The following is a 22875-nucleotide window of genomic DNA, read 5'->3' on the forward strand; positions in this document are numbered from 1 at the left end:
CACATTCACACTCGTACTCTTGGAAGACACTCTTACGATTCTACATCTGCACATCGGAGGAGATTTTAACTTAGTTCACTTCGCATCTGAGTAGTATACTACTCAAAAGTTACTCTCATGGGGACCTGTTATCTCAATGACGAGAGGTAAAGTCAACAGGAGACCGGTTTTGACTAGTATAGGGCAGGAGAGCTTTTGTTATGAATTAGTTACGCTACTGTTCCGTAATACGGAAGAATACAAGTGTATTCTCTCCATGAACATAACCCACGGTGGTTTTGCTTTTAAAATTAGGACTCATTACGACTTTATGTAAGGAGTATAGTAGGAAGTGTTAAAGGCAGGAAAGTCATAGTACAGCTAGTGTACTATGCACAAAGCAGAAGTGGGACTGGAATCCACAAGAGATGACGCCGCCTGTACGAGATCCATCAATCATCAACTTCTACATAACAGAGTCTACAAATGGTGAGCTAATGGCATAAATTACTGCAAGCCTTCGCACAATAGTTCATTTTCTTAGAGTTAATTTCATTCAATTTTTCTTTTATTTCCGTAAGTTCAGATTTCGTTAATACGCCGTTACGTCACGTTTTTCATCCTAATAAATAGCTGTTTTAATTTGTATTTTCTGAAATTATTATTAATGATCCTTAAATTCCAAGTTAGTGTACTTAATGGATGGTGTTCCGTCACCCCACCCCTGAGAGTTTTTAGAGTCTCATTACGTGTTATTATTATTATTATTATTATTATTATTATTATTATTATTATTATTATTATTATTATCAACTATCGTTTTCAAGCCATAAGCTTGAAGGCTGGCGCCCACAGGATATTGTTTATGGAGAAACAATGAGATATCATTTATTTATATTAATATTACGGTGACCTGCCACGTCATAATTTTGTCACACATCTGTGGGCAGAGTGGGTACGTCACACAAGCTATACTGAATATGGACTCCTCGCTTTGTTGATATTTATTCAATATTTTCAAATATATACAGAGTGATCTACTATTTTATTAAAGCTGGAAATGTTATCAATGAAGAGTGTAAGCTTAAAGCTCTATGAAGAAAAATATATTAGTAGACTTTTACTTCATTGTAGGCACATTACTAACCTTTTAAAAAATGAGCTAGGGTACCAATTTAAATTTTTCTCGCATATCTGATGAGATCACTTTTTAATTATTTAATGTTTATCCATGGTGGTGGTGGTGTTGATGGCGGTTATTGTTTTAAGAGGAAGAACAACTCTGCAACCATATTCTACTAACACTGATTGGGGGGTGGGGGGAATGGATGGGGTCCGACAGTTCGAAAAATTAAGGTAACGGCCAAAGAAAGACAATGGCCACGACACGTGTGAAAATGAAAGGCTCCCTAAGCCTCACAACCTAATACCGTCGGGGTCGGAAAAGAAGTGCTGACCAAGAGAGACTGGGTAAGACAGATGAAAGATGAGGAGCTTTGCACAAGTGGAAGCAATGCCAGGACTCATCTACGGGCCCCATGGTCGCCAACCCATGCTCTGAAGAACTCCCTGGGGCCCCTTTTGGTCGCCCCTTACGACGGGTAAGGGATACCGTAGGTGTTATTCTACCGGTTATAAACTAGAATATGCCACATTGTCATAGTCATAGAAGCAGTGTCACATATTGACACACGCCGACTCTCTTCCTGAAGCGGATGGTGAAAAGGGTGCCATAAATATTTTTGAATATTTAAAACTTCATATATATTTATTATATAATATTTAATATATACACATAATATAATATTATTTATAAATTTATAAATACAACCTCTGTGTCAAAGTGTCATGAACCTGTTGTAAATTAAACATTTAAAAAAATAATTTCTTCATATCTGAGAATTTATTAATGTTCATCATCTTAAACATCTCCAATTGCCCGGGTGTGGTGTATGAGACCCCTCCATCTCGTCTTGTCCATGTACCACTCTTCTTCCAGTACCTTGTCCTATCTTCTATGCAGTACATCTTTCTTCACTAAATCAATCAACTTTCTTCTCTGTCTTCCCACAAGATGACTTCCTTCCAAATAACCTCCCAGCTGTTATGTTCACTGGCATTCTCTTCATGTGTCCAAACCACTTCAGTCTCGATTCCTGGATCTTGTCGAGAAAAGAATCTCCTGCTCTCAGTTCTTCTCTAATCATCTCATTCCTGAACTTATCCTTGCTGGTCTTCTGTATCCTGGTGCGAAGAAATTTAATTTCAGTTTCCTAGAGTTTAGAATTATCCCTACTGGACATTGTGGTGGTTTCAAGGCCATTGGTGTATAATAAGACTTGTAGTGTGTCATCTTTGTTTTCAGAGGTACCTGTTCACACCACATCAGTCACCTTTCTTGATGACAGAATTGTGTTGCCTTGTTGATTCGGTTGTTCACTTCATTTTTTGCCAGGATGTCTTTTGAAACAATGCTGCCCGAGTACTTGAAATCTGTGACACTGTCCAGCTCTCCTTCATTGAGCATGACAACTGATCCATCTTCTTCCTTCTGCACCACCATCACCACTGTCTTTGTGGTGTTTAGGCCGTAGCTATTAAAATATTACTCCAGCTTTGCACCAAAGCTCTTAAAATCATTACCTCAACTTTGCTGTCTCCCTTCCACTTCTCATTCAGATTCACTCCAGACGGCAAAGTCATCTGCGAATATGTAGGCTTGGAGGGGTCACCATGTCCTTTTCTTTTAAATGACTTCATTATGAAACCCATCATGATGATGAATAGAATAGGTGACAATGAACTACCCTACTACACTACTCTCCATTTCCAACCAGTCTTAAAAAATCACCACCTTCTTGAACATAGTTTCTGTTATCTCCATAAAACATCTTCACTTTGTCTATGAGGCTGTTTTGCACCTGCAGTTCTTTCATGCATTACCAAATTATTTCCCTCGGTGCTCTGTCATCTGCTTTCTCACGGTTCAAAAATACTAAAAACAGAGTCTTCTTCTTTTCCCAGTATTTGTCCATCAGCATCTTAATGGCAAAGATTAGGTCTGTAGCTGCCGTTCCTAGCCTAAGCCCGACTGTTCTTCTTCTACGAATGACATGACAATATCTCTCATAATCTCCATTATTTCTTCTAATATATTCAGACCATGAGGTAGCAATGCAACACTGCAATAGTTTGTGCATTTACATCTACTTCCTTCCTTCTTAAACAGAGATACAATTATGCCCTTCTTCCAATCCTCTGGGATTGTGCTTTCCCGCCATACTGAGTTAAGCTGTCTTTACAACCACTGGATTGCAAAAATTCCTGCTGCTCGCAGCATATTTGTGCTCAGTTCATCTATGCCTACGGTCTTTCCTTTCCTCATACTCTTGAGCAACTTCTCAATCTCCAGCCATGCAATTGCTGATTCAGTGTCTTAATTTGGCTCTTCTCTGTCCATTACTACAGTTTATGTATCTCTGTTCAGCAGCCTGTCAGAGGAGGTCTTGAGTTCTTCCCCGATATCGCACCGAAGTTCCATCATCCCATTCTATCACCTTTATGGCCTCTTGATCACTTCTTTTATTCTTCATTACTCTATACAGCAATTTCTTGTTTCCTCTAATGCCTTCTTCCAGGCTGTCTGCAAACTCACTCCATGTCTTATTTTTCTTCTCTTACTAGGTTCTTAACAGCAACCTTCTTGGCCCAGTATATTTATCGGAGTTTCAGCATTTCTTGATCATTGGTTCTTGCTCCCGTTTTGTTTTTGTTTGCCTAATCCCTTCTTTATTTGGTTTTTGTCTTTTACAGCTGTTCGGACTTGATCACTCCACCGTGATGCCTCATTTTTCCTCTTGACTGAACTTTTAACTCCACATAGGTGTTTAAGCTATCTCTTGTTATTACTTTTGCCTGTTACTTTACTAATATTTTCGAAAGTGGATATGGTGTGGTGGAAACTGTGCCTATATTTGTTTGATCTAATATGGAATGATCCTCAACATACACATGTTTAAAACCTATAGGGCAGCCAAATACATAAGAGGGCTTATGGCATATAGCATGTGCGACTTTCCTGTCAATACTATTTATTTCCATGGTGAATTTCATGATCTAATGATAAGACTTCAGCTTTTTAGAGACAACTACTACAGGGCTGAGAAGGCCACCCAGATTTAATTTACCGACCTAACTCCCTGTAGTTCTAGGACTGACTCGCATAGTACAAACAGACAAGTTTGATGAACTAACTCATCCTTCAACATTTACAAATCAACGTCACATAGTGCACTACAGTACCCACTTGCAGAAAGAAGTTATGTACTTACGTGTTCTGGACTCTGATGGTAGTGGAGGAGGGGGCTCCACCTGAAAACACACAAGAATTAAACATCACATGTCTGTTCTATTTTCCCACAATTATAGTCATCAATTTCAATTAAAGACAATGGGTGTAACACATTCCTCATGTAATATAGGCAACAGTGTGTAATGAATGCTGTGTTTCAATAATTGTGTGACTTGTTTGAGTTGACAACGCAATATATTTTAATAGTTATTCAGATTACAAAGGCCGCAAGAGAGGTTTTAAGCATGAGTAAACAAATACGTGTAAAACATTTGCAAGTGTAATGTACAATACTTTATCTCGTACTATGTTGAGTTTATTTCAATTTTTATTTATTTATGTATTTATTTACTTAAATAATATTAAGATAAACAACACTTGCTCAGTTCAGGGTCCAACATTCAAACAATATTTTTACTGTAGATCAAACATGAATATGCAGAAAGTGGGCTCTGTCCAATTTCTACATTAGATTTTTATCAATAGTGATGCAGGTCTACCAATAACCATTGTATGTCGTTCGACTGTAGATGATTCTAGCCGACTTCTTCTGATATGCTCATTCCATTGGTCAGGGATCTCAATATGCGCTTTTTGATTGACTGAGCCAATGCCCATACCACATTACGTACAACTCTGATCTCGGATGGGAAAAGTTACTTTCACAGAGTCAAATCTTTGTACGTATGGACCAATGCATGCATGAACCGAACAATGGTATAGTTTTTATTCTGTCCGAAACACGAACCACTAAAAATATGAAGATGCCGAACAGAACGGTCAAGATAATTAAAGCAAAGGTCATACATCATTGAAGACATCGTCTGCACCTTTTCGTACTATTATCTCATTATGTAAACTTCTGAAGCGAGAATATGCACAGTTAACACGTAGAGAAATAACTGCCGTGTGTAGTTGACGTCAGTGTGCTTATACTAGTTGCTGGTGGTAATATAGCTGCATGTTCCACACTTTTCCCAGGTCGATTTTGACGCTATATTTCCGTACATAGAAGACTTCAAGGTGGGTTGACACGGAGCAAGTATACTCGTCTAGTGCAATGAAAACGTACTCAGTGCTCACTCCGAGCAGACTCCCATGTCTTGAGTGTTGACATGACCTTGCACTCGCTCCTGGCATAAGATGACTGATCTCATGCACGACGGAATATCGGACGTTGCATGGAGTTAGTTAATAGTGTTGAAAAAAGGCGAATGTGGATGCGGAAGTGGATTTTAAGGCGCGATCCATTGGGTTCATCTAAATTCTACGTGAGTCTGAAGATGAGGATGAAAGCACATTTACAAACCATCTGAGACTCGCAGCTTTCCAGTTCGATCAACTTTTAGTGATGACTAAAGGAAAAATACAGAAATGCGATACAAATATGAGAGCGGCTTCACCTGCCCGTCTGAAACTCAAAGTTTCACTACGGTATTTGGCAACTGGTGATTGCTTCAGATCTCTGGAATCTTTATATCGAGTTCCGTCGAGTAATATATCCAAGTTCTCGTCAGCGGTCTTGGACACTATTTATGATGAAAATCCACAACCTATTTCCAATCATTCGACCGATCAGGAATGGAATGAATGAAGCTCCCATCTAGCGGCGAGGATAGGAATTGTGCCGGCTGTCGAAGACTGTCGCACTCCTCTGGGGCAATGATTAATGAATGACAGATGAAATGAAATGATATTGGAGTGTGTTACTGGCATGAAATATGACAGGGAAAACCGGAGTACCCGGAGAAAAACCTGTCCCGCCCCCGCTTCGTCCAGCACAAATCTCACATGGAGTGACCGGGATTTGAACCACGGAACCCAGCGGTGAGGAGCAGGCACGCTGCCACCTGAGCCACGGAGGCTCTGCTATTTATGATGCATTGCAGAAATATATTAAGGTAAGCTGTAATACAATTTTATTTTTATGCTACAAACATAATACTTAGTGCCGTTTAACATTCGAAAACAACGAACAACAACTTAAACACTGCTCCACTTTTCATTAATGGACACATTAAAAAAAACTATACTTGAAACTTCTAACGTAAAGTTCTGTGTTGTCTGCATACTCATCCAAGTCACCAATATTGCAGATTGCTTCCAAAAGTGTATTACCGTCTTCATCTATTTTTTTTTCTATTTGCTTTACGTCGCACTGACATAGATAGGTCTTATGGCGACGATGGGAGAGGAAAAGCCTAGGAGTTGGAAGGAAGCGGCCGTGGCCTTAATTATGGTACAGCCCCGGCATTTGCCTGGTGTGAAAATGGGAAACCACGGAAAATCATCTTCAAGGCTGCCGACAGTGGGACTCGAACCCACTATCTCCCGATTACTGGATACTGGCCGCACTGAACGTCATCTAACGAATACACTTGTCCATTTCCAAAATCACTACTCGCAAGCAAGTAGCTCCCAGGTAATGTGTCAGGACTTTCAGCGGGTGGATGTGGTGTTCCTGGATATGAGGAGGTCAATAGTGATGCACTGCACGATGAACTGTACATCAACTGTGGTGGTTCCTGTCTACTGAGCAAGCGTTGTATACATGTCTGGGCTATTACATTTATTATTTCAGCTTGACATTGCAGTTCATCTACCAATGGAAGATGTCGGAGACAACAGGCTACACTATTGTCAAAGACTGTAAATTCACCTTGAATTTCCCCGTTTTTTAACTTCCTTTTTTAGTGTAGTCTACAGTCTGTTCAATATGCATGGGAATGTCCGGATTCACTTTTTTGATGGTACTGACTTTCGAGTATTTTGAAATTTACCACAGCCTACATTAACTTCCGGTGATCATAGCACTGTGTCGTCGTAGTCATTATCATCATCATCATCATCATCATCGCCAGTACGGGATTGTTCAGGGGCGCCGTCAACTACGTAATATTTTGCATTTGTCGTCCACACCTACAGCAGGTAAGGCAATTATTCAGCACATAGCCCCCAAAACTAATTATTTAACGTTGTAGAAGCCAAGAACACCTGTAGAGTAGGCATCAACAGGAAAAGGATTCGAAGAAAACACGGAATTTTCCCGGGTGCTGTGGCGCACTTACAGGGAAACATGTGAACAATCAGTACCCTAATCATAGCCATAGTGTCCAGCTCCATGGCTAAATGGTTAGCGTGCTAGCCTTTGGTCGCAGGGGTCCTGGGTTCGATTCCCGGCAGGGTCAAAAGACCTGCATCTGGCGAGCCGAACTTGTCCTCGGACACCCCCGGCACTAAAAGCCATAGGCCACTTCATAGCCATAATGATTTCTATATGGGTCTCTATAGCACGGTGCTGCTTGCATTGGTTATCACTTGATTGGAACGGTCGCGGCAACAACAGCACTATTATTCACCAACTACGTTTGCTACCCGGTTGGAATGAGAGCTGGACAATATGGAAATCTCTCAATAGGTTGAGATCAGGAGTGGGAAGGTCCAAAGTTAATTTGGCAAGATGGGGCTTCATCAATGGCGACAACACCAAGTGTGACTGCGGAGATCAAACCATCCAGCATATGCTTCAGTGTCCGCTGTGTCCATCTTTGTGCAAGCAAGATGACCTGCATCGAGCTACGAAGAGAGGACTCGAAGTAGCGCTGTATTGGTCCAAGATTATTTAAATGTTACTTGAAATTATTGTAACTGTTTTTTTTTGTTTTTTTGTTTTTTTATGTATCTAGCACGAGAATAATAATAATTCACCAACTCAGCACTCAAAACAAAGATTGAAGGCAAAACGTTTGGTTTTCCCGAATGGGGTGTCATAGTTGGAGATGACGCTTTTGTTCTGAGAAGTTACCTCAAGAAACCCTATTCTAGACGCACGTCTTTGACACACGACGGGAAAGTTTATAATTATAGTCCACCTCGGGCAAGGAGAACAGTAGAAAACGCGTTCGGTATCACTGCTATGAGATTCCACATCCACCGAACTTCGATTTAGTGTGCTGAAAAAAGTCGATAAAATTGTTACGAGCAAGTGTGCTCTCCATAACTGGTTGATAAGGACGTCTCCTCATCATGACATACGACCCGGTAGTTCGGGCACCGAAGATGAGCAACAACTAAACTCAGTCTGCCGAAAATCTACAGAAAAAAAAAAAAAACATGCAGTACGTTTTAGCCGACGGTGCACGTCCTTGGCAATTAGACATAATCAAGTAACGTATGTGAAAGAGGAAGCGAAAGTTTACACATAAAGAATAAAAAGTAAGACACCAAGTTAGTTGTTTCTTGTGTTCATTACTCCACTAAGGAATCTATTAGCGATGTCAGACCACTGAACTGATGATAATAATAATAATAATAATAATAATAATAATAATAATAATAATAATAATAATAATAATAATAATAATAATAATGTTATTGGATTTACGTCCCACTAACTACTTCTATACCGAGCTCGATAGCTGCAGTCGCTTAAGTGCGGCCAGTATCCAGTAATCGGGAGATAGAGGGTTCGAACCCCACAGTCGGCAGCTCTGAAAATGGTTTTCCCTGGTTTCCCATTTTCACACCAGACAAATGCTGGGGCTGTACCTTAATTAAGGCCACGGCCGCTTCCTTCCCATTCCTAAGCCTTTCCCATCCCATCGTCGCCATAAGACATACCTGTGTCGGTGCGACGTAAAGCAAATAGCAACTACTACTACTACTACTACTACTACTACTACACCGGGCGAGTTGCCGTGCGGTTAGGGGCGCGCAGCTGTGAGCTTGCATCCGGAAGATAGAGGGTTCGAACCCCACTGTCGGCAGCCCCAAAAATGGTTTTCCGTGGTTTCCAATTTTCACACCAGGCAAATGTTGGGGTTGTTCCTTAATTAAGGCCACGACCGCTTCTTTCCAACTCCTAGGCCTTTCCTATCCCATCGTCGCCATAAAAAACTATCCGTGTCGGTGCGACGTAAAGCCACTAGCAAAAAAAACTACTTTTACGGTTTTCAGAAACGCCCAAGTGCCGGAATTTAGTCCCGTAGAAGTTCTTTTAGGTGCCAGTAAATCTACCAACACGAGGCTGATGTATTTGAGCACCTTGAAATACCACCGGAATGAGCCAGGATCGAACTCGCTAAGTCGGGGATCAGAAGGCCAGCGCCTCAACCGTCTGAGGCACTCAGCCCGGCGAAACGCACTGAACAGATGCGTGAATAAATTGTTTCGAATGATGTTGCAGACGTCGTAGAATTCTTCATTTTCATCACTTCCTGTCCATACGTACAACGAATGTTTCTTACTTCTTTGATGATTTCATCAACCACTAAGAGCCGGAATGTTAATCTTTTCTGCAATCCTTGCTAACGCTGAATCCCTAGTATTTTTATTCTTATAAATCGGAAGTATAACATTCCACAAACCTTCTTCCACCTAACAGATTTGCACGCCTGTACGTCACTCCACTAACGTAAAATGTTAGGCACGTTCAGAGTGTAATTAGACTCGCATAATCTGTTTACATGATGCGAGTAGCGAGCGAGTAATGCGCACGCATCATGGAGAGTACTCGCACCGTGTTAACGCGCCTTCAGCCTTCCTTCTATGCTGTAAATTAAGTTTCTATAATATCTTCACTTTTTGATGATGATGATGATGCTTGTTGTTTAAAGGGGCCTAACATCGAAGGTCATCGGCCCTCTTCACTTCTTTATCCAGTTCTTCTACACTACTATATTATCCTTGCAAGAAAAGATTGTTTCGTGAATTCGTCACAGATCGAGCAACTAACAACAAAACAAAGCAAACCCCATAGCACTACAGCCCTTGAAGGGCCTTGGCCTACCAAGCGACCGCTGCTCAGCCCGAAGGCCTGCAGATTATGAGGTGTCGTGCGGTCAGCACGACGAATCCTCTCGGCCGTTATACTTGGCTTTCTAGACCAGGGCCGCTATCTCACCGTCAATAGCTCCTCAATTCTAATCACGTAGGCTGAGTGGACCTCGAACCAGCCCTCAGGTCCAGGTAAAAATCCCTAACCTGGCCGGGAATCGAACCCGGGGCCTCCGGGTGAGAGGCAGGTACGCTACCCCTACACCATGGGACAGATGGAGCAAGTACCGGTATCATATCCTAGATATCCAAAAACAATACTGAACTTGGTCTGAAAAATGTTTTGATAAAATGTATCTGAAAAAAGATGTTTGGGTATTTATTAGTGAACATCCGATGCAGTATCTTAATGTTCACTTCTTCAGGAAGGTAAAATTGTATTGGAGTCATCTAGGCTGTAGTAAGAAGGCAACTTAGGTTTTCTATGACATTTTCAGTTTCATATCTCTTCTTGTTGCCTTTGCTGGCAGGACCTAGTGTTTACAGTGCACTATGTCTTCTGGTATGGGCTAGAGCAATTTTGTTACTTTCATTGATCTGTCTCTGTCTTATCCTTGGCTTTGACAATATGAAAGTGACTGAGGTATGAGCGATGCTAGTAATGCAATTCCTTGTGCAGCCAGTCCCTGCTATGAATAGTGTAAAAACGTTGCTCATAAGGGTCAGTTGGTGCATGCATTTCAGTGGGCTTGGCAGACTGATATGTAACAGCAACTTCTGGCTCGGTGAGGAAAGTAACGGGAAACCACCTCACTACTCATTTCCCTAGTACGCCTCTTCAGTGATGCCGAGGCCATCTATGACAGCTGTTGAGGATCCAACCAGCCTTAGGGCTGAAGACTGAGCATACATACATCTCTTCTTGGTGGGCTTGTTATTATGAGGATCTTGAAAGTCTATAGGAGCGTAACCAGTAGTGGAATGTGATCTTACTCTTAACATATTTTGATGTATTATACCATACACACTTAAAAATGCCTTATAAAAACAGGGATTTTAATAGCGTTTCCTTCCCTTTAAACAAGTACTACACCTTATAGAAATAATAGTGGTGTCTGAGGTCGCTGTTTTGTGTGATGATCTTGTCACTGGCAAGAATGACATAGAACTATAGAGGGCATTTTCTTTTTGTATCTAAGTAAACTGAAACATACTTCTTTCGAATACCTTGTCTGAACAACAATGGATTACAGAACATAAAAAGCAAAGCCATCAATAATGGACAGAAATTAAAATCAAACAAGCACGATCGCCACTACCACAGTAAGTTCCCCCTGAATTAGAAATATACTTCCACCAATTTAAAGTAAATTGGGACTGAGACTGATTTTTCATTTTATGAAGGATTGTTCCTTCCCCCCCACCTCCCCAACCCTTCTACGCTTTTCTTTTGTCGCTATTTTTTGTGCACTATGATGTTTTTTTCCCAAATTTCAATATGCCAGAATACAGTACAGTACTCGATCTCTAGAATAGCATGTATCAATATTATCAATAGCTATAATTTCACGAAATGTGGAGTTTGGTTATTTTCCCCTGTACCCTTCTTATGCACCGACACCCATGTGACGCAGTGTAGTTATATGGAAAGTATCGAAGTAGGTAACTATTTTATATGCAATTAAAAGGGTTTCTGATGGTAAGGTTTTGTGTGGGTAGAAGTTGAGTAAGTATCGTAAAATTCAACTTTGCACATTATTTTAAAGAACGTAAACGTATGAAATTCGACGCAGTATGAGATAAAATCAATTCCTGCATTATTATTATTATTATTATTATTATTATTATTATTATTATTATTATTATTATTATTATTGCTTAAAGGGCTCTATATCTTTAAAAGACCTGGATGCTTGGCCCCTTTAAGCAAACCAGCAATCAAAATTATGAAGGGGATGCCACTACTTGGTACAGCTTTCTACATTCATAAAAGTATAATAGGAAATGTAACAGAATTTAAATCCAACTCAGAAAGAATATCTCTCCTATCAATTAAATGCAAAAACAAAACGTACACACTTGTTAATTGCCATGCACCAATAAATGAAGACAATAGGAAAAACCCCCAAAAAACAGAGGAATTCTGGGTTCGTTTGGAAAATGAAATATCCAAAATTCCGAAAATGAACACCATATTACTATTAGGTGACTTCAATGCACAAATAGGTAGAGAAAAGAAATTTAGAAATGTAGTAGGACATTACCCAGCCCACAGAAGAACAAATACAAATGGTATTAGGCTAATCAGTTTGTGTCAAAGCTATCACCTGAAACTAATGTCAACCTTCTTTAGAAAACTCCCCAGAAAAGCTAAAACATGGATATCTCCAAACCCAATGTTAGGAGAATTTCAGTTAGATCATGTGGCTGTTTCAAAAAAAAGTACAAAAGAAATTATGAATGTGAAAGTAGTAAGGAATGGTGAATTTGATTCTGACCATTATCTCTCTAAAATTAAAGCCAAACTCCTACCTAATAAAGAACAAAGAAAGCCACAGAGGTTAATAAAATATAATGTAGACAGACTTACTATAACAAAAGAATCAATTAAAAACTACCAAGACGAAATTAAAGTGGCTCAACAAGGCAACTGGCAAGAAATATCCAAAGCAATTAATTATGCAGCACAGAAAACATTTGGGCCAATAAAAAATAAAAGGAAAATATGGTGGAATGAAATATGTGAAGAAGCTTTAGCAGAGAGGGCTAAAACATGGAAAAAATGGAAATGCTCAAAGAAAATTGAAGATTTTGATCAGTTTAAACAACAAAGGAAGGAAACAGCAAGGATAATCAGAAGTACTAAACGAGCCTTTCAAAAGGAGAAACTTATAGCAATGGACAAAAACTTTATAAAAAATAACACCTGTGACTTTTATCAGACTTTTAAGAATGAATTAAAGGGGTACCAAACTACAAATGTTAGTTTCAAGGATGAAAACGGCAGAATTGGACTAAGCAATACTGAAAATTGTGAGATATTAGCAAGATATTTTGATCAACTTTTGAACTGTCCTGAACCAAGTCATAAATTAGAATTTCAAGATATTGATGAAAATTTGGAAGAAGACATACCACCAACTATAAAAGAAATTGAAGAAGTAATTAAAACCCTCAAAAACAACAAAGCTAGCGGAGAAGATTCTATTACAGCGGAACTTTTGAAGGGGTCCTTGCCAAATATAGCAAATGAGCTACAATTACTCTTTGAAGAAATCTGGAAAACTGAAAAAATTCCTGAGGAATGGAAAGTAGCCTTGATACATCCACTCCACAAAAAAGGTAATAAACAGGACGTTAATAACTACAGAGGAATATCTTTATTAACAGTGGCATATAAAATATTTTCCAAGATCTTATTAAACAGAGTAGAAACAACACTAGACAATCATTTAGGTGAATATCAAGGTGGTTTCAGGAAAGGAAGATCATGTTCAGAACAAATATTTAATCTTAAGTCAATAATTCGCCACAGGTTAATTAATTCAAAGGACATTGTAGTCATGTTTGTAGATTTCAAAAAGGCTTTTGATTCTGTTGACAGAGAAACTATATATAAAATAATTCGAGAATTTGGCATAAAGTCTAAACTGGCAAATCTAATCCGTGAAACACTTACAGACACAGTCTCTAAAGTGAAATTTCTGGGAGAGATATCACAGCCTTTCAAAATAAAAACTGACGTACGACAAGGTGACGGACTATCCCCAATTCTTTTTAATTGTGTCCTAGAGAAAATAGTGAGAATTTGGAACGAAAAACTTATTGAACTCAACATTTCACCGATAAGGTTAGGAAGAGGAAACAAAAGGATCGAAATAAATTGTCTTGCATTTGCAGATGACTTTGCAATACTTTCTGAAAATGTGACATCTGCTATAACCCAAGTAAATGTCTTGGAAAGAATCGCCAGCAGAACTGGATTAAGAATTTCTGCAGAAAAAACAAAATTTTTAACAAATATTTGGGATGCACCAAAGTTTCTGAAAACAGATATTGGCCAAATAGAGAGGGTAAAAAAATTCAAATATCTAGGGGAAATAATCCAAGAAAATGGTTTAGAAAAATCTGCAGTAGAGGTGAGGGTACATAAAATGGAGAGAGCTTATGGTGTCACCAAAGATATCTACAATAAAAGATGCCTATCCAAAAATGCAAAAATAAGGCATTACAACACAGTAGTGAAGCCAGAATGCCTATATGCAAGCGAATGTCTGGCATTAAACTATAATTTAGATAAACTAGAAATACTAGAAAGGCGAATCATGAGGAAAATATTAGGCCCACAAAACACAGCAGAAGGTTGGAAATTATGAAGTAATGCTGAAATATATAAAAAAATAGAAAATATATCAGATGTAATGCGGAAAAGGAGACTTATGTTTTTTGGATATTTATATCGAATGCAAGATAGTAGATTAACCAGTAAGATTTTCAGATATTTGTGGCTTAAGAAATCAACGACAAGCTGGGTCAATGAAGTAAGAAAGGATTTAGAAAAAAACAATATAACAACAGAAGAAATAAATAATAGAGAAGGCTTTCGGGAAAAAGTATTGAAAATAGAAGGATTCCAAGGTAGGAAAGTAAAAAAGACTGGTTCAAAGTGGTCTGAAGACAGAAAGAAGAAACATAGTGAACAGATGAAAGCGTACTGGAAGAAAAGGAAAGAACAAAGAAGAAGGAATTGAAATTGGCACGTGGTCCTCTGGTGGCCCATTCGAAAGAATAATAATAATAATAATAATAATAATAATAATAATAATAATAATAATAATAATAATAATAATAATAATAATAATAATATCAGGTTTTTAATCGTAAAGAAAGATGAGTAGGATACATGTTCTCCCAAGAATTTCCTTTACCACACTGGATAATGCTTATTTAGAAACATTTCTAGTGTTTTTCCTTTTTTTTTTTTTTTTTTTTTTGTTAAGGTGGAGGAGTATTTGTGTGTCCACACAAATCTATAGATATAATCGAGGAAATATGCACAAGAACCGTCTGAGACATATTCTCAGAATAACTAAAGTTCCACACTTACCACAGGCTCCTCGAAGGTGAACTTGGACTCCACTTCCTTGCGTGGGGTGGCGGCGATGGCAGTTAGTGGTGTCATCACCATCACCGAGGTCATCTCCTGCAACAACGACAACTTATAGTTAGAAACTCATTGTACTGTATTGTTGGAAAGGATACAGACGATCACAATCAAACTCTACTATATGCCAAATTAACTATGAAATATTTAACTGAAGTCACCTACACCAACACAACAAGTCTTTTAACGATACGCACTTACAACTGGTTGGATTTGTGCACCTGTATCACGTTTGAGATGTAATGTTAAGAAAGTTTTACCAAAGAAAAATACACATAATCCATACCGAAGAGATGTTAAGTACAGAATAAATGGCTAACCGGACCCCAGTGGGATCAGAAATCATAACTTTCTGATTTCGTGCCACATGCTCTACCGATTGAGCTATTGTGGCATAGGTCATATTTGCTCTCTTAGAAAGGATCTTCTGAGCTATAGGTCTGGCACTACCGCCAGTACAACTGCAGAGAGCGCGCCTGCACCTGCTGTGGGCCAAATTTCAATAACAATGCCACCGTGAAAACTAAATATTCACCCAAAATAAGACTACTACGCATAAAACATAAGCTTATCCCAGTTACTTACGGCGTCGCTGGAGCCACCCGGGCTCATTTTGGTTTTGGCCGGGAGTTTAAGGCCAGATGTCCTTCCCGAAGCCACGTGATTTTTTAGATGAAAATCTCAATCCAGGAACGACGGGATTTCAACCTCAGCCTTCAGGGTGGGAAGCCAGCAGCTAAGCCAATGAGCTAATCATACCCCTCTCAAAAATACTGGTTCATCCAATATAGAAACCACTATCTCCTCCTGACCTTTCCTCAATTACTTGGGGTCAGCAATTGAGCGGAGATTAAGCCTAGTTTTACAGCCTTTCCTAACTCCAACCCCACGTGGAGCGATGTTTCTGCAATGGTTATGAGTGTCATGTACTGTATGTAAACGGCGATTTGTACTGAGATGAAAAACAACCAGTTCCCGAACAAGAGAAATTGACCAAACGCCACTAAAATTCCCGGCCCTCTGAACCAAAGGCCACTACGCTGACCAACCAGCAGAGAAACAGTACAATATGCGAAACTGAATAATATTCTTTTTACAGCATTATGTGAAAAATATTCATAATATTAAGATAATGATTTTCCCCCCACAAACAAACAAAATCCCAAAGTAGGGGTGTACCCTACTTTATTTTCTTTTGTTGAAGATAATTTTTAATGGCAAATAAACATCGAGCTTATCAGCCTCATGAGCGCAAATGGTAAAGCAAGAACAGGAAAGATGAAAAAAAGAGGATCCAGGCACAATGAAGTGGGGGTTACGTCCGACTCAGCAAGGGCCCGATAACAAACACATTTTGTAAGTTCTAATAGTTTAATAGTTTTTTAAAACTTCAAACTGCTATTCTAAAACACAGTCGCTTACCAATATACGTAACTGCACCGCGCCGTCTAGATACAAACAAATTACAATTTATACTCAAGCATAACCCCTCTCCCCTCGAAACGAACCTTGTCGTATCAAAATGAAATGTATGAAGACGTAAAGCAATCCTGACTTTACGTCTGTTCTTTAAAGAGGATCGATTTAAAGAGGACTGGCCCACGCACCTGGCATTCGTATTTAACTTACGATTATGTTTAATGTCTCAATTGACAGATAAAGGAGGAAGCTACCTGTTTCAATAAAAACTGAAACGCAGTAAGGCAAAATTTGTGCTAAATATGTGACGTCACACGCATACTCTGTAATAAGATGGCGCTGTGTTGACTAGCGCGCTCAACTGGAGTTGGAGGTCAGCTGTCGTTGTGAATACACTGACTGACAGAGCAAATGCAACACCAAGAAGGAGTGGTCAGAACTTTATGCCAATTGCAGGGTAGACTGACGTCACTGAGGTATGCTCATGATGTGAAATGCGCCGCTGTGCTGCGCACGTAGCGAACGATAAATGGGATACGGCGTTGGCGAATGGCCCACTTCGTACCGTGATTTCTCAGCCGACAGTCATTGTAGAACGTGTTGTCGTGTGCCACAGGACACGTGTATAGCTAAGAATGCCAGGCCGCCGTCAACGGAGGCATTTCCAGCAGACAGACGACTTTACGAGGGGTATGGTGATCGGGCTGAGAAGGGCAGGTTGGTCGCTTCGTCAAATCGCAGCCGATACCCATAGGGATGTGTCCACGGTGCAGCGCCTGTGGCGAAGATGGTTGGCGGAGGGACATGTGGCACGTGCGAGGGGTCCAGGCGCAGCCCGAGTGACGTCAGCACGCGAGGATCGGCGCATCCGCCGCCAAGCGGTGGCAGCCCCGCACGCCACGTCAACCGCCATTCTTCAGCATGTGCAAGACACCCTGGCTGTTCCAATATCGACCAGAACAATTTCCCGTCGATTGGTTGAAGGAGGCCTGCACTCCCGGCGTCCGCTCAGAAGACTACCATTGACTCCACAGCATAGACGTGCACGCCTGGCATGGTGCCGGGCTAGAGCGACTTGGATGAGGGAATGGCGGAACGTCGTGTTCTCCGATGAGTCACGCTTCTGTTCTGTCAGTGATAGTCACCGCAGACGAGTGTGGCGTCGGCGTGGAGAAAGGTCAAATCCGGCAGTAACTGTGGAGCGCCCTACCGCTAGACAACGCGGCATCATGGTTTGGGGCGCTATTGCGTATGATTCCACGTCACCTCCAGTGCGTATTCAAGGCACGTTAAATGCCCACCGCTACGTGCAGCACGCGCTGCGGCCGGTGGCACTCCCGTACCTTCAGGGGCTGCCCAATGCTCTGTTTCAGCAGGATAATGCCCGCCCACACACTGCTCGCATCTCCCAACAGGCTCTACGAGGTGTACAGATGCTTCCGTGGCCAGCGTACTCTCCGGATCTCTCACCAATCGAACACGTGTGGGATCTCATTGGACGCCGTTTGCAAACTCTGCCCCAGCCTCGTACGGACGACCAACTGTGGCAAATGGTTGACAGAGAATGGAGAACCATCCCTCAGGACACCATCCGCACTCTTATTGACTCTGTACCTCGACGTGTTCCTGCGTGCATCGCCGCTCGCGGTGGTCCTACATCCTACTGAGTCGATGCCGTGCGCATTGTGTAACCTGCATATCGGTTTGAAATAAACATCAATTATTCTTCCGTGCCGACTCTGTTTTTTCCCCAACTTTCATCCCTTTCGAACCACTCCTCCTTGGTGTTGCATTGTCACTGTCAGTCAGTGTACATCGTGGTCAGTTGTATAGAATAACGAATTTAATAATTAATTTGAAGGCTGTGCCGACCAACTCTCCCAGCCCATTGGGCAATTAATTAAGTGATCTTACGCTTATTCGTAATATTACTCCCGAATTCTTAAATTATAACTCCACCTTCCAAGTGTAGACCTACCACGTTCTATTGAATAAAAATTATCCATATAATATTTGTCTTATTTCTAATAAGTAAGTCTACGAAAACCCTCAAAACCCTCTGCGGCCGTTACAACAGCGACAGACTACCGCCATTTTTTTCTTTCCCCAGACAAATTCCGTACAGTAATCTGGCCGAAGTAACTTATCATTTGCACAAGCAGTGTGTGCCCACTTCAAACATTACCTACACCTTAACCAGGTTTCTTCCTGTCGGACGTCCACAAAAGCCTGCACAACAGACCCGCTCCGTATCTTCGTCATCCTCACTTTCGTTTCCCCACTCGTCGTCCGACTCCAGGGGCACAATGTCTTAGTCTTCTTTGGATGATGAAGATTCAATCGCAAGCTTTTTTGTCCTTTTATTCGTTGTTGTTGTTGAATTTCATTTCTGTGAAGTCAATTTTAAAACTCGTTTGGCTTTCGGCAGGGCGGATGTGGCATCCTTTGATTTCTGCACCATGAGCTAAGCTTTGTACAGTGAACTTTTAATATCTCAAGATGTTCCAGCTATGGACGAACTTGTCTCTCCCAGTGTGCTCGGCTGCTTATTCATTGTTGTCATTTAAATATAAATACCGAATTTTTTTTTTTTTTTTTTTTTGCTAGGGGCTTTACGTCGCACCGACACAGATAGGTCTTATGGCGACGATGGGATAGGAAAGGCCTAGGAGTTGGAAGGAAGCGGCCGTGGCCTTAATTAAGGTACAGCCCCAGCATTTGCCTGGTGTGAAAATGGGAAACCACGGAAAACCATCTTCAGGGCTGCCGACAGTGGGATTCGAACCCACCATCTCCCGGATGCAAGCCTCACAGCCGCGCGCCTCTACCGAATTATTATTATTATTATTATTATTATTATTATTATTATTATTATTATTATTATTATTATTATTATTTAGGTAGAGGTCAGTTATTTTGCACAATGAATAAGTGGAATTCATTCGAATAACTTTCATGTCAAAAGAAACAACACGAATTTCGTAATATGGTGAACCCCATAATACGTCCTCCTCACTACACCATAATAGAGAACCGGACGAGTTGGCCGTGCGGTTAGGAGCGTACAGCTGTGAGCTCGCCTCCGGGAGATAGTGGGTTCGAACCCCACTGTCGGCAGCCCTGAAGATGGTTTTCCGTGGTTTCCCATTTTCACGCCAGGCAAATGCTGGAGCTGTACCTTAATTAAGGCCACGGTCGCTTCCTTAACATTCCTAGGCCTTTTCTGTCCCATCGTCGCGATAAGACCTATCTGTGTCGGTGCGACGTAAAGCAACTAGCATAATAGAGAACTTGCCATGTTCGATTACTCAAGCTTCCAGCTGAAGTAGAACTGCAGTTAGGCCAAGATCTAAAGCAGCAACTAACAGCTTACATGTTCTTAGCGTAACTCAAAAAGAATTTTGTTGCGAACAAAAATTACCTTTCTGTGGGTGTAAGCAAAGACGTCGGTATCAACTAATTTTCTCGAGGACCAAACTTCTTTCTACAATTCACTATAGCGGTCTCTCACGCAAGATTGCGGGATCGTACTGGCAGAACGCATTTCAGCATCCGCTTTTGTAGTTCGTTAAGTCTCAACACGATTTCAGTACGTTACGGCTGAAATATCTAAGTAACCCCAAAATAAGAACCAGTCAATATAAGGATGCTTTCCTCTACTACTAGTACTACCCTACTACTAATTATTACTACAACTGCTACTACTTGAATATTGTAAGTTACATTTCGTAAATATTAAATGTATTTCTGACTACCTGGGTTTCAACTGTTACACAGCAAGTAAAAAATATTTCTATAATTTTTCCAAAACTTGGTATCAATTTCTGTGCGGCTGCTTCTAATTATCTTGTTACCGAGCTCGATAGCTGCAGTCGCTTAAGTGCGGCCAGTATCCAGTATTCGGGAGATAGTAGGTTCCAACCGCACTGTCGGCAGCCCTGAAGATGGTTTTCCGTGGTTTCCCATTTTCACACCAGGCAAATGCTGGGGCTGTACCTTAATTAAGGCCACGGCCGCTTCCTTCCCAGTCCTAGACCTTTCCTGTCCGTTCGTCGCCATAAGACATTTCTGTGTTGGTGCGACGTAAAGCCAATAGCAAAATATATATATATTGTTACATTACTCGTAAGCAATTTTTAATGAACAAGCGCTTTTCTTTTATTACATTTCTTTTTTATTCTTCTTCCGTTAGCATTAAATTTCTTATTTTGATACCGGGCTCCATAGCTACATGATTAGCGTGCTGGCATTTGGTCACATGGGTCTCGGGTTCGATTCCCGGTAGGGTCGGTAATTTTAAACAGCATTGGTTAATTCCGCTGGCACGGAGGCTGGGTGTATGTGTCGTCTTCTTTATCATTTCATCCTCATCACGACGCGCAAGTCACCTACGAGAGTCAAATCAAAAGACCTGCACCTGCCGAGCCGAACATGTCCTCGGACACTCCCGGCAGTAAAAGCCGTACGCCATTTCATTTCTTAGATTGATATAATTCCTTGTGATTTTATGTTTTTATGTATTTATCTGCTGTATTTCTTAGTGACATGTCATGATGAAAAGGCACGATGTTTCGGAAAGTAATAAGGTCAGTACGGTTTATATTAGAGTGACACTATTTATTACATACGTAAATCACATATGGATACAGCGAAAACAATAGACATGGAGATTATAATCGTGACGTGTCGATGACTTCGATTCCCTCTATACTTTTTTTCTCACTGCCTCACGTACACCCGTTATGTTTTGATGTCCCAATCGAATGTCCCAGTCCATAATAGACCCTTTTCGCGTATCTTCAGCTCGGGCAATTTTTCCCTGTTCTTCGGTGTACGACCCATTAACGTAATGAAGACCGTCTTTTCTATGTGCGAAGAATAAGATACTATCGTTCGCATCTGTAAATCGAGCAGATGTTTTGTCAAACACTACGCGGTGACCCCTGTCTACGATCTTCCCGACTATATTAGTACGCAGATCAGGTACGTATAACGTATCGCACAGGTTGAAACTTTTATCACGACCATCAACGCTCAATAACATTGTCACAATACCATTTGCACTTATTTTCGTCCGAATACCTACAAGCCACTGTGATGGAATTCCCGGCCCCAGAACCAGAAACAAAAGGGAAGGGAGTCGAGAAGATCGAAACATAAATTCGCTCATTTTGGGAAAGGACGGACAGAGCTCCTTTTAATTGTGTCGACGTGGTGAATACATAAAAAATAGGAAAAACATTGGAGGTCCATAATGGTCCTTGAAAGTCGTGTTTACGGCCCTAAGACGCATAGATTTTTAGATATTTGTATCGCACAATATCTCGCTCACAGCAAATATTTCTCATTTTCCCGCCTGACGCAGTGAGGAGTCAAGAGAGTAAGACCCCCAAGACTTCTCTGGTAAATGGCCCTTACAACTGCTCGCCAGCTCACTTACTTAGTAACTTTGTTTTAGCCTAGTATTTGTTTTATACATTTCGATTCTTCTCTTTCCTTAACCAATATTATTATTATTATTATTATTATTATTATTATTATTATTATTATTATTATTATTATTATTATTATTACTGAACCGGGAGGTACACCTCTACGCCGCGCGTTCAAATGAGCGCCTAAAAGAACTCCTCTACTGGAGGAAACGAACTTGAAACTAGACCTACTTAAACCGTTACTCAGAAGATGTCACTACAGAAATCTGATGAAATTTTGTTATTTTGAAGTTTCCCGTACTGCGTGAATTTCTACTTGTTTTATTTTCCTTTCATCAAGAAGCTTGGGCTTTCTTCAACAGATGTCACTGCTAAGAAACTATGATCATGCACCCTGGTGCGAAGTGGAAGAACTTTTGATTTGAAGAAATTTTGTATTCATTAGTTCTTTTTTTACTAATTGATGTTCCTTATTTTTGGGTTGGCAATATTTCTCTTTTCTTTCCGGCAGTTTTGAATTCAGCCAATCACGAATTTCTGTAATTAATTTTCCGTCTATCACAAGCTTCTTCCTCGATTTTGAGTGTAACTTTTAAATTCACCAATAAAGTGAGAGGGTGTGGCTGGTTTATTCATGAAAGGTCTCAAACTTTCCCCGAAAGTTTATAAACTGCGGATTTTCAAGTCTTGGCCAATTGATCGTCATCTGAACTAGTGTGTGTGTCAAGCAGGAGGCGGGAGGCGCCTCTTTC

General features: G+C 40.6%; 1 protein-coding gene across 2 annotated transcripts in view; it reads right to left on the reverse strand.

Moving 5' to 3' along the window:
• The window catches only part of lilli (lilliputian), a 544716-nt gene that overhangs the window by 145696 nt on the left and 376145 nt on the right, over positions 1–22875 (reverse strand). For both annotated transcript variants that reach the window (XM_067143209.2, XM_067143208.2), the window contains exons 5-6: positions 15213–15308; positions 4311–4350 (exon numbers count right to left, since the gene is read on the reverse strand). In XM_067143209.2, coding sequence (XP_066999310.2) covers positions 4311–4350; positions 15213–15308 — 136 coding nt within the window. The remainder of the gene's footprint in view (positions 1–4310; positions 4351–15212; positions 15309–22875) is intronic.

The sequence above is a fragment of the Anabrus simplex genome, chromosome 3 (genome assembly GCF_040414725.1).
Source record: "Anabrus simplex isolate iqAnaSimp1 chromosome 3, ASM4041472v1, whole genome shotgun sequence".
In the NCBI taxonomy this organism is placed as follows: Eukaryota; Metazoa; Arthropoda; class Insecta; order Orthoptera; family Tettigoniidae; genus Anabrus; species Anabrus simplex.